Genomic DNA, 12,825 nt, shown 5'->3' with positions numbered 1-12,825 from the left:
CTCATTCTCCCAGTCACACTCACTATCCCACCGACACTCACGCTCCCATTCACACTCACTCCCCCAGTCACGCTCACTCTCCCAGTCACACTCACGCTCCCAGTCACACTCACTCTCCCAGTCACACTCACTATCCCTGTCACACTCACTCTCCCAGTCACACTAACTCTCCCAGTCACACTCACTCTCCCAGTCACACTAACTCTCCCAGTCACACTAACTCTCCCAGTCACACTAACTCTCCCAGTCACACTCACTATCCAAGTCACACTCACTCTAACAGTCACACTCACTCTCCTAGTCACACTCACTCTCCCAGTCACACTTATTCTCCCAGTCACACTCACTAACCCAGTCACACTCACTCTCCCAGTCACACTAACTCTCCCAGTCACACTAACTCTCCCAGTCACACTCACTATCCCAGTCACACTCACTCCCCCAGTCACGCTCACTCTCCCAGTCACACTCACGCTCCCAGTCACACTCACTCTCCCAGTCACACTCACTATCCCAGTCACACTCACTCTCCCAGTCACACTAACTCTCCCAGTCACACTCACTATCCCAGTCACACTCACTCTCCCAGTCACACTCACTCTCCCAGTCACACTAACTCTCCCAGTCACACTAACTCTCCCAGTCACACTCACTATCCCAGTCACACTCACTCTAACAGTCACACTCACTCTCCTAGTCACACTCACTCTCCCAGTCACACTTATTCTCCCAGTCACACTCACTAACCCAGTCACACTCACTATTCCAGTCACACTCACTCTCCCAGTCACACTAACTCTCCCAGTCACACTCACTATCCCAGTCACACTCACTCTAACAGTCACACTCACTCTCCTAGTCACACTCACTCTCCCAGTCACACTTATTCTCCCAGTCACACTCACTAACCCAGTCACACTCACTATTCCAGTCACACTCACTCTCCCAGTCACACTCACTCTCCCAGTCACACCCACTATCCCAGTCACACTCACTATTCCAGTCACACTCACTCTCCCAGTCACACTAACTCTCCCAGTCACACTCACTATCCCAGTCACACTCACTCTAACAGTCACACTCACTCTCCTAGTCACACTCACTCTCCCAGTCACACCCACTATCCCAGTCACACCCACTAACCCAGTCACACTCACTATTCCAGTCACACTCACTCTCCCAGTCACACTCACTCTCCCAGTCACACCCACTATCCCAGTCACACTCACGCTCCCAGTCACACTCACTATCCCAGTCACACTGTCTGTGACTACCAGTGTGAGTCAGTAATAGTGACCACCGGTCTGAATCAGTGATAGTGACCACCGGTCTGAATCAGTGATAGTGACCGGAATGGGTATGAAAACATAAGTGGACAGTTAGGATGAAACTTACCACTGTGCTGTTCTTAATGTCTTCGACCGTATTTGTTGCATTGTCCACCATCTCTCTTCCATCTCGGATCAGGCTGACTATCAGTGCCCTGATCTTCTCGGCTGCCTGCTGTTTCTCCTGTGTACAATTGTGTTTGACATCAATTAGCAATTTGATGGACAGTGGGCTTTTCCAAAAAAAACTCATATCCGAATGAAGAAATCCGACATGGACTCAATACGCCGCAAGACCTCCTTCCTTATCAATAGTGACTCGATGAGAATATTACTACAGGCAGCCCTCAGGGTACAACACAACTGGTTCCTGAGAACATCATCTTAAGTAGGAGCGTTGCAAGTCGGAACTTTCCCATAAGAACAATGTTATAAATTGGGGATTAGTTTCTGGACCAAGACCCAAAGGCCTATTTTCATCACAATAACACAGAATTTTGCACTCAATCAATTATAATAAAAGAAGTAATATAGTACTAAATTAATATAATAAAATATAAATTTTAAAGAAAAGGTTTGGAAATACGAAGATTCATCAAGTTAAAAATGTTTTAAGTGGGGGAGGGAGATGGGCGACGCAGAACTTCGATGGGTAAGTGTAGTAGGGCAAACCCGGGGAATGTGGGCTGCAGCAGGAGAGGAATGAATGGAAAGGGTTAAACAGATAGCCTGACTGTAGTATCCACACTCACTGAAGGCAGACACGACAAAATACAAATACTACATCTCAGACGGTACTAAAACAGTCACACCCCAGGTGGGATCGTTCCAAAGTTACAGCAACGATAAGAGAATTGATATCACTTATCCAGGCTCCAAAAGATCTGAAGGAACCATTATGCCTCTGAAAACTTAATCAAGTATCCAGGAAATGGGACATTTAACATCCCATCGAAATCAGTTTGAAAAACATGCTTTGATATTGTAAACAGGTAGACAGGAGATGTCCAAAAAATCATTCAAGCTAAAGCACACAAGACAACGAAACCGTATAATGTAATCAGAAACAGAACTGTAACCAATTCAAAGTAACAATATGACGATGGGCGGCACGGTGGCTAGCCCTGCTGCTTCACAGCGCCAGGGACCTGGGTTCGATTCCCAGCTTGGGTGACTGTCTGTGTGGAGTTTGCACATTCTCCCCGTGTCTATGTGGGTTTCCTCCGGGTGCTCCGGTTTCCTCCCACAGTCCAAAGATCTGTGAGTTAAGTGGATTGGCCATGCTAAATTGCTCCTTAGTGTCATGGGGACTAGCTAGGGTAAATGCATGGGGTTATGGGGATAGGGCCTGGGTGGAATTGTGGTTGGTGCAGACTTGATGGGCCGAATGGCCTCCTTCTGCACTGTAGGATTCTATTCTATGACCTGATGTAAACATAACGCTTTGTAATATAAAGAAAGGGGTATAATAATCTGTAAGAGCCAATGCTCAGCAGAGTAGCTCGGAAGCATGCTGTAGTTACAGCCACGAGTTCTGCTATCCCTCATGCATGTTGAATAAAGCCATTTTTGTTGAAGTTCTACACGGTCTCAGAAGACTCAGTTCATTCATTCCCTCCTACAGTACGTATGAAGGTTTGAACTTGTTTACTGGTTTGGCTTCATAAAGTTGAAACCGGCGTCATAAACTTGAAACTGGGCGTCAATTTATAAATGCTGTCAGTGCCATTTGTTGTGATCGAATATCGCAGAGTCAAGGACGAGTTGTGAAGTGATTTTGCATTTTGATGGGGAATATTGGAATAGGTTTTTGGGGACTATGATGGTGGCTGGGATTTTCCAGACCCGACCATGGCGGGAGCTGGGGTGGGCAGGACCAGGACATTTGGAGGGCAGCCACTGACTTTGGGTGGAAACTTGTGGTCCCGCCCACTATGAATCAATCCACGAATCCCCGTTCTCAGAAACTAGCACTTTTCACCACTGACTGATCGTGTCTGGGACATGTGTTGGCCTCAGCATCAATGAATCAATCATGACGGCTCCTCGCGCCCATTTCCCATACTGGGGTTAAGTACATGTTGCATCTTTCCCTTTTACCTTGAGTTCTCCCAGGCTGCTCGAGATGCCGTGGAGAAGTCTGTTCGTTTCATTGGTGTCTGAGCGCGCTTCATTCACCAGCTCCTGGGCTTCACGCAACTCGCTGCCGTGCTGCACTAACGTATCTACGACCTTTCTTTTCAAGTCCTCCAGTTCCTTCTGAGGTTTCTGAAAACCCTTCTGCACTCTGGCCAACAGCCTCTCCGCTGCTCTGATTTCATTTATAAAAGAAAGAGGTGGAAAATTAAATAAATGCCAAGATTTACATGCAATTGTCCGCAGATTGGCTAAATCACTAACTGTCCATTAGTGTCAAGGGGATTAGCAGGGTCAATATATGGGGTTACAGGAATAGAGCCTGGGTGCGATCGTTCTCAGTGCAGGATCGATGGGCCGAGTGGCCTCCTTCTGTACTGTAAGGATTCGATGATTCTATGAAATTTGCTGCTCAATTCTAGTATTACAATCAAAACCCAGATGCAATGGGCTAACCTCTTCACCTGAACATACAATTATTTGCAAACTGTGTCAAAACAGCTGTCCTTAGACAGAATGATGTGGAGATGCCGGTGTTGGACTGGGGTGGGCACAGTAAGAAGTCTCACAACACCAGGTTAAAATCCAACAGGTTTATTTGGTAGCACAAGCCACAAGCTTTCGAAGCGCTGCCCCTTCATCAGGTGAGTGGGAGTCGTGTTCACAAACAGATGTGTTCACAAACATGCAAGTCTTTACGGGTAAATTGATTACTTGTAAAGACTCGCATTCCAACCATTATCTTGTAAATTGAGTTTGTGTCTATATATGCCCTGTTTGTGAACAGAACTCCCACTCACCTGATGAAGGGGCAGTGCTCCGAAAGCTTCTGGCTTGTGCTACCAAATAAACCTGTTGGACTGTAACCTGGTGTTGTGAGACTTCTTACTGTGCTTAGACAGAATGATAGACCCTGCCTCTTGACGCAAGCACTCACTTCAGTTCCGATGCTGAAATTCCTTTTGACTGATTGAACGCTCTGTTTCGCATGGTCTCCAGCATATTCCACATCTCGTGCTGAAGCTGCTGCAGTTTCGAGTCCGAAAGGTTCAGGTCAGTGCTTAGAGTCTTGTTCAGGTGACTCGCCGCGTCATCAAGAGCTAGGAAGGAGCAATGAGGACAAGTTTGTACAGGTAATTTGAGGAAAATCCATCAGGCAGTCAGAAACAATCCGTCCGTCTACCAAACAAAAGCTGCACCTGAACATGGGATCAGGTGCAAAACGGAAGCATGGTGCTGCCTAAAGTAAGGTTCGCCATTGATATATGTCACATCGCTGGTAATTGCCTTGGTGGGTAAATATTAAATCAGTCAGAGTTTAGTTCATGGGAATTTTGCAACTTGGAAACTAGTTTGTTGCTTTAGAACAGAAGATTATAACTAACCAGCATCAAAGACCAAAGAGAGCAAAGAACAAAGAAAATTACAGAACAGGAACAGGCCCTTTGGCCCTCCAAGCCTGCACCGACCATGCTGCCCGACTGAACCATGCTGCCCAACTGCCGCCTACCCATCCAGGGACCATATCCCTCTATTCCCATCCTATTCATGGATTTGTCAAGACGTCCCTTAAAAGTCATTATTGTATCTGCTTCCACTACCTCCCCCAGTAACGAGTTCCAGGCACCCATCACCCTCTGTGTAAAAAATCTTGCCTTGTACATCTCCTTTAAACCTTGCCCCTCGCACCTTAAACCTATGCCCCCTAGTAATTGACTCTTCCACCCTGGGAAAAAGCTTCTGACTATCCACTCTGTTCCTGCCCCATATAATCTTGTAGACTTCTATCAGGTCGCCCCTCAACCTCTGTCGTTCCAGTGAGAACAAACCAAGTTTCTCCAACCTCTCCTTATAGCGAATGCCCTCCATACCAGGCAACATCCTGGTAAATCTTTTCTGTAACCTCTCCAAAGCCTCCACATCCTTCTGGTAGTGTGGCGACCAGAATTGAACGCTATATTCCAAGTGCGGCCTGACTAAGATTCTATAAAGCTGCAACATGACTTGCCAATTTTTAAACTCAATGTTAACAAGATGCTAACCTTCTTTGCATTCTTATTTTGAAAGGTTGTTTTGCAAATAATGGCATCTTGTAATATTTACCTACACTAGATGTTATGCTTTTGCTACTGGAGAGGTTACCCTGCTTTATAATAACACAAATATTACAATATTTAACGCACAGCGTCTCATACTGACACAAAGGTTTAATTATATTTAAGAAGGCGAATCCATTTCAGGCCTAAGGGATGCAAGAGAGGGCACTCACAAGCTCAGTTGTTGCAATGCACAACAGATTCTGATTGTTGGTTTCAGGCTGAAGGTGAAGGTGTTAGTCCATAATTTGCTGTTAGAGTAATAGCCAGCCTAATGGCACTCACTGTTATTTAGATACAGATACTGCAGCAATTTTGATGCATGGTTGAAGGTGGAAAGCCAAATATTGCTGTCCAAATTGTACTGTTTCACCACGAGCTGTGTGTAAACGCCATTCTGGCTGGCACACTATTAACATCCATTCAACAGTGTGAAGTTTTTATTTTACTCATTCATGGGATGTGGGCATCACTGGCTAGATCAGCATTTGTTGCCCATTCCTAGTTGCTCTTGAGAAAGTGATGATGAGCTGCCTTCATGAACCACTGCAGTCCCTGTAGGGACAGCCACTGTGCTGTTGAGGGGAGTGGGGGGGAAGTTCCAGGATTTTGACCCAGCGACAGTGAAGGAATGGCCGATATATTTCCAAGTCAGGATGGTGAGCGACTTGGAGGGGAACCTCCAGGTGGTGATGTTCCCAGGTATCTTCTGCTCTTGTCCTTCTAGATGGTACCGGCTGTGGGTTTGGAAAGCACTGCCTAAGGAACCTTGGTGAGTTCCTACAGTCTTGTAGATGGTATACACGACTGCCAGTTGGTGATGGAGGGATTGGATGTTTGTGGAACGGGTAGCAATCAAGTGGGCTGTTTTGTCCTGGATAGTTTCCAGAGTGTTGTTGGAACTGCACTCAGTCAGGAAAATGGAGAATATTCTATCACACTCCTGACTTGTGTCTTGTAGATAGTGGACAGGCTTTGGGAACTCGCTGCCGTATTCCTAGACTTTGACTTGCTCTGGTAGCCTCAGTGTTTATATGGCTGGTTCAGTTCAGCAATGGTAACGCCACTGAATATCAAGGGGTGATGGTTGAATTCTCTTTTGTTGGAGACGGTCATTTCCTGGCACTTGTGTGGCACTAATGTTCCTTCCCACTTGTCAGTGCAAACCTGGATATTGTCCAGATCTTGCTGCATTTGAACATGGACTGCTTCAGTATCTGAGGAGTCATGAATGGTGCTGAACATTGCGCAATGATCTGCGAACATCCCCACTTTTGACCTTATGATGGTAGGAAGGTCATTGATGAAGCAGCTGAAGATGGTTGGGCTGAGGACACTAACCTGAGGAACTCCTGCAGTGATGTCCTGGAGCTGAGATGATTGACCTCCGACCACCACAACCATCTTCCTTTGCGCCAGGTATGACTCTAATTAGCGGAGAGTTTTCCCCCTGATTCTCATTGACTCTAGTTTTGCTCGGGCTCCTCGATGTCACACTTGCTCAAATGTTGCCTTGATGTCAAGGGCAGTCACTCACCTTATCTTTGGAATTCAGCTCTTTCGTCTGTGTTTGAACCAAGGCTGTAATGAGGTCAGGAGCTGAGTGACCCTGGCGGAACCAAAACTGGGCGTCACTGAGCAGGTTATTATTAAGTGCCGCTTGATAGTGCTGTCGATGACCCCTTCCATCACTTTACTGATGACTGACAGGAGACTGATGGGGCGGTAACTGGCCGGGTTGGATTTGCCCTGGTGCTGTATTTGCACATAGATTTGATTTGATTTGATTTATTATTGTCACATGTATTAGTATACAGTGAAAAGTATTGTTTCTTGTGCGCTATACAGACAAAACATACCGTTCATAGAGAAGGAAACGAGAGAGTGCAGAATGAAACTAAGCGCATGACAAAAAAATTAAGTCTTGTCTGTTTTAGTCAAAATGCTTTCTTCAACAATGCGATTAGTGTTAATTACAGCCAATCGACCTCTCCAGCACTGAGAATTACCAGTAACTATTCCAAGTATGCAGTCTCATTTCTCCGGGTTTTAATTGTTGTTGGAGAATTAAAAGATTCCTTTCTTTTCTTCACAATTTTTTCACCTCTTTTCTCCTCTCTCTCTATTGCTCACTCTGCTGGGTTTGACATTGAAGTCACTTCCTCTATAGTTTAACTTCCTTCTCAGTCCTGGTGCTACTAATATCACAATCCATCAAGCTGTTTGGTTAAGGAGATGCACAGTTGTTTGCCTTGTTCAGTCTGGACTCCGATGCCCGTTTATTTTTTCACTGCTGCTACTGAGCTCACATGCCACACAAAAGGAGAAAGATAAATCAAAAATCTACACGAGCAAGTCTAATTCATGGCAGGTGCTGTTCGATGTTCCGCCACAGCAAATTATGGCCCATCATTGTCTTGCAGCTCTGACAATGCGTGACTGCAACCATGTAAAAACCGGAGATTAACATCTGCGTGTGTTAGAGAAGCTGCTTTTAATATATTAAAATGTTAAGACAGCAAAAAATTGGACTGCTGATGAAGTAAGTAGATTCGTTTATTGTGTGCAGAGGCCATGACAGCACAGGGAGACACGTTGTGGGAAAGGGTGGATTGTAGAAATTCCAGCTTTTTATATATTTCATAAGGCAGACTTTCTGAGCATCCCTTTGTGTCGTGCCTTCCCAAACCATTCTCCACCCAAAGGAATTAGTTGCACAGCTGAGGTAACCAGTGCACCATGTGGGAAGGCATCAACTTTATCCTACATCCCTGTAACAGCAACGTTTTTATTATTATTTTTCTTCATTCGTGGGCCATGGGTGTCGCTGGCTGGGCCAGCATCTATCGCCCATCCCTAATCGCCCTTGGAGGGCAGTTGAGAGTCAACCACATTGCTGTGGCTCTGGAGTCACATATAGGCCAGACCGGGTAAGGTCGGCATTTCCTTCCCTCAAAGACATTAGTGAACCAGATAGGTTTTTCAGACAATCGACAATGGTTTTGTTGTCAACAGTAGATTCTTAATTCTAGATGTTTTTTTATTGAATTCAAATTCCACCATCTGCCGTGGCGGGATTCGAACCCGGGTCCCCAGAACATTATCTGAGTTTCTGGATTAATAGTCCAGCAAAAATATCACGAGGCCATCGCCTCCCCTTTATATCTGCATTTTTGTTATACATAAAACCTATCAGTCTCACTAGTTACGGTTAAAATAATTTTCTGTCGGGTTCCTCTTCCCTTTGTTTCAGATTCCAGCATCCGCAGTATTTTGCCTTTCTCTTAGTGTTTAACTCACTGCCACTTTCCTTCCAGGAACGCCTACCCTGAAAAAGTACTGCTCTTCTCTCTGACAGAATTTCCGTTTGTCTTTTTTACCCTGTTCACTTACACTGCTACAATATAATTCTCATCCTATTTTCTTTGTCTTTAGCTCTGGTGAAGACTCCATCCAGACTCGGAAACGTTGGCTCCATTCTCTCTCCACAGCTGCTGTCAGACCTGCTGAGATTTTCCAGCATTTTCTGCTTTTGTCATCATACAATCATAGCATTTCTACATTGCAGAAGGAGGCCATTCGGCCCATCGAGCCTCAACCAACAACAATCCCACCCAGTCCCTATCTCCAGGACCCCATGTATTTACTCTTCCAATCCCACTAACCTACATACATTGGGGCACCTCCCCCCCTTCCCCCCCACTGATCTCAGGCAGAGTGGCAGCGGACCCCCTTTCACCCCCACTGATTTTACCATCGCGTTGCGCCCATTTTCGGGTGCAAAAACTTAGTAAAGTCGGGCGTGAGGCGAGTAGTGCGATCTGCGCCCGCCTCCGCGCCGCTCCCCCCTTTATCAAGGTCCGAAAATAGTGGCAATCAGGACCGCCCCCAAAACAGGAGCGACGGCCATTTAAATGCATTGGCGTGCATTTAAATTGACTTAATGGGCTGCACGCCCAACCCTACTGGCACTTCCCCCTTTACCACCGCGTTCGCCCTTCCAGATTCGGCACGAAACAGACATACTCTACAAAAGTCCGATTCGGGCGCTCCAGTTAGTGAGGAGGTAGGTGCCGAGCATCGGATGCGGAGGCGGGCGCAGATCGAACTACCCGCCTCACGCCCGACTTTACTAAGTTTTTGCACCCGAAAATGGGCACAACGCGATGGTAAAATCAGTGGGGGTGAAAGGGGGTCCGCTGCCACTCTGCCTGAGGTCAGTAGGGAGGAAGGTGGGGAGGGGTTGTGATCGGTCTGAGTGGCGGGACGGGGGGTGTGGGGGGAATTAGTGGGTCAGTAATGTTATGGGGATGGGGCAATATCTGTGGGAGCCGGGGGGGTGAGGGGGGGGTGGGGGGCATTACCCAGCCCGGGAGCGGTGTGGCAGTGGAGCAGCATTCTATCTTCTTTTTCTGCACATGCGCAGTTGGAGGCTCCGATCGGAGCTGCAGGATTTCGGGCATGTTAAGCCCCACCCACAGGCTCCTACAGTTCGATTCGGAGTCACTGATATTCTTGCAGACAGAGTACGTATGGGGGGCGCCTCAGAACAGGTCGAAAGGTCGGATCTGAAACATTCCCAGTTTCAAGTCCGCCCAGCACTTTGAATCAAAATGGTAAAATAGGATCCTAAGGAGCAATGTAGCATGGCCAATCAACCTCACCCTCACATCTTTAAACTGTTGGAGGAAACCGGAGGAAACCCACGCAGACATGAGGAGAATGTGCAAACTCCACACAGTCAGTGGCCTGAGGCTGGAATTGAACCCAGGTCCCTGGCGCTGTGAGGCAGCAGTGCTAACCACTGTGCCACCATGCCACCTCTACTCCACTGCTGCGTTTCAGCATAGAAACTGTTTTTTAAAAATATACAGGTCAGGTTGTAAGGCGGCATTTCCAGCTTAAAATGATGGAAGGCAGCATGTGTATGTTGTTCCACCGTGCATACGTCCAAACCATACACGCAGCATCTACACCCTGTGCACAGCTTCCTCATAATTATATCTTTATGAGTTTCTTTTTGTTAAGAATTCCTTTTCATTTGCGAAACTCATCTCCCTACATTATCGAAATCAGCTATCAAAAAGCAGAACAGTCTTCTCGTGGCAATGGGCAAAGACAGCGAAACACACAGAGACAGTATGATTCCCGATCTAGACCGTGCCACTCAGGAGAGAGGCGCCTGGCTTTGCCAGGGAGGTCTCCACGGAGCAATGGGGTTAACAGCAGGAATAGATGCGGGCCACTGTCACACATCTCAAAAGCAGCACAAAGCAGGTGGCTGACTCACCTGAGAGATGTCCCACAGCCTGGAGCATTTTATATATAAAAATCACCTCTCCCGCTATTCAAGGACATTTTCTTGCAACATAAGGGGAGTTTTGACTGGCTTGGACGCGACAGGTGGCTTCAACTTGACTGATGCCCCGAGTCTGCAGCCTGTCCTTGGGATGGAGTCAAAGATTCCTGGGCTGCCACCAGTTGCAATGGAGACGTCACATTGCAAAGTACTTGGTGGCTTTCTCAACAGAAATGTCTGCCTTACGTCCGCAATCAGAACACACCCAGAGAGCAGCAGCTCCTTGAAGCGAATATCATCATCTTCTCTATGGTCAGAATTTTACACGAACCCTCCCCCATGGCGGGTTCTGAGGAGGGGGGGAGAGCATAAAATTATGTGGACGGGATTCTCTCTGGGACCCCCGCCCCCGCCCTGACACAGATGTAATTTTACAGTGGGGCGGACAGGGCCTCGGATGGGAAGTCCGGACATGCTCTTATTAAGATTCTTAAGTGGGCGGCATGGTGGCACAGTGGTTAGCACTGCTGCCTCACAGCGCCAGGGAGCCGGGTTCAATTCCCAGCTCGGGTCACTGTCTGTGTGGAGTTTGCACATTCTCCCTGTGTCTGCGTGGGTTCCTTCCGGGTGCTCTGGCTTCCTCCCACAGTCTGAAAGACGTGCTGGTTAGGTGCATTGACCATGTTAAATTCTCCCTCAGTGTATCCGAATAGACGCCGTAGTGTGGCAACTGGGGGATTTTCACAGTAACTTCATCGCAGTGTGAATGTAAGCCGACTTGTGACACTAATAAATAAACTTTAAAGTGGTCACTTCATCACCGCTGAAGGGCATTTTCCCACTCAGCCTCCATTTATAGGAGGGCGGATGCTGGTTGGATCAGGGTGTCAAATAGAAATAATTTCCACCCTCGATCTCGGGCAGGAAAGGGACACCTCAATCCGAAGGCCCTTCAGATTTGGGGCACCCTGCCCTCAGGATTCTGGGAAGTCTGGCCCTCCCCCCCCCCCCCGCCCACCCCACACCCCCCTTCAGCCTACCCGCTCCCAGGACCCCCGGTACTTGCCTGAAGTGTGATCCGGGATTTAGTTCAGTATTTCCTGCCCAGTAAGGGTGGGAAGTAGATTACGTCCGGCAGTGGTGGGTGGGAAGCTGCAGATGGGATTTGGCAGTGACACAGAACGCGATTCTCCAGCCCCGCTCCGTCCGAACGCATCCTGCGCTTAGGGGGGGCGACATGGCCAGAAAACCGCAGCCTATATTCCAATGCCTGCACTACACAAGTGAGAGATTGAATTTATTTTGCTTAATGCTATTTTTATTTCAATGTCAATTCAGTTCAGTGTATTGTTTATAGATTGTCAGAGTAAATGGCATTAAGGCTCTGACATTAGATAATTAACCCACTTTACAAACTTTATGATTCTGGTTCTAAATGGCTATTTAATGAAATGCTAAATTACAATTACCTGTGTGATGGTTATTGCCGACTTAAATAGAAATAATTTCAGCAACGCTCTGAATGTCCAGCAGGGGGCACTTTTCACCTTGCTTTGCTGCTGCTGTGCACTAAACCAGTCATTGTGTCTCAAACACAAACAGATCACTGAAACAGTCTTGGCTCTGGTCAGCTATAAATCACTGGTGTACGTACCTTTGATTGTTCTGGAGGTTTTATTCACAAATGCTTCAAGCTCCAGACTCCGGGATAAGGTTCTCCCAGCCACTCCGTTGAGGTCTTGTCCGTCCGCAAAATCCTCAGCCACCTGAGACGGAAAACGTACCTTATCTTACATTGCAGCTCTTTCCCTTTGACCTCTCACAACAGCACAATCTCTGAAATCCCCAGCAGCGATACCTCACATTAACGCTGCAATGAAGTTACTGCGAAAATCCCCTGGTCGCCACACTCTGGCGCCTGTTCGGGTGCACTGAGGGAGAATTTAGCACGACCAATGCACCCTAA

General features: G+C 47.2%; 1 protein-coding gene across 1 annotated transcript in view; it reads right to left on the bottom strand.

Moving 5' to 3' along the window:
- lama1 (laminin, alpha 1) overlaps window positions 1–12,825 on the bottom strand; it is a 288,354-nt gene that overhangs the window by 79,664 nt on the left and 195,865 nt on the right. The window contains exons 37-40 of the mRNA XM_078216990.1: window positions 12,514–12,625; window positions 4,402–4,564; window positions 3,429–3,639; window positions 1,396–1,512 (exon numbers count right to left, since the gene is read on the bottom strand). Coding sequence (XP_078073116.1) covers window positions 1,396–1,512; window positions 3,429–3,639; window positions 4,402–4,564; window positions 12,514–12,625 — 603 coding nt within the window. The remainder of the gene's footprint in view (window positions 1–1,395; window positions 1,513–3,428; window positions 3,640–4,401; window positions 4,565–12,513; window positions 12,626–12,825) is intronic.

The sequence above is a fragment of the Mustelus asterias genome, chromosome 7 (genome assembly GCF_964213995.1).
Source record: "Mustelus asterias chromosome 7, sMusAst1.hap1.1, whole genome shotgun sequence".
Lineage (NCBI taxonomy): Eukaryota > Metazoa > Chordata > Chondrichthyes > Carcharhiniformes > Triakidae > Mustelus > Mustelus asterias.
Note: the sequence above shows the minus strand (reverse complement) of the source record. Positions and strands in the feature narration are given on the sequence as shown.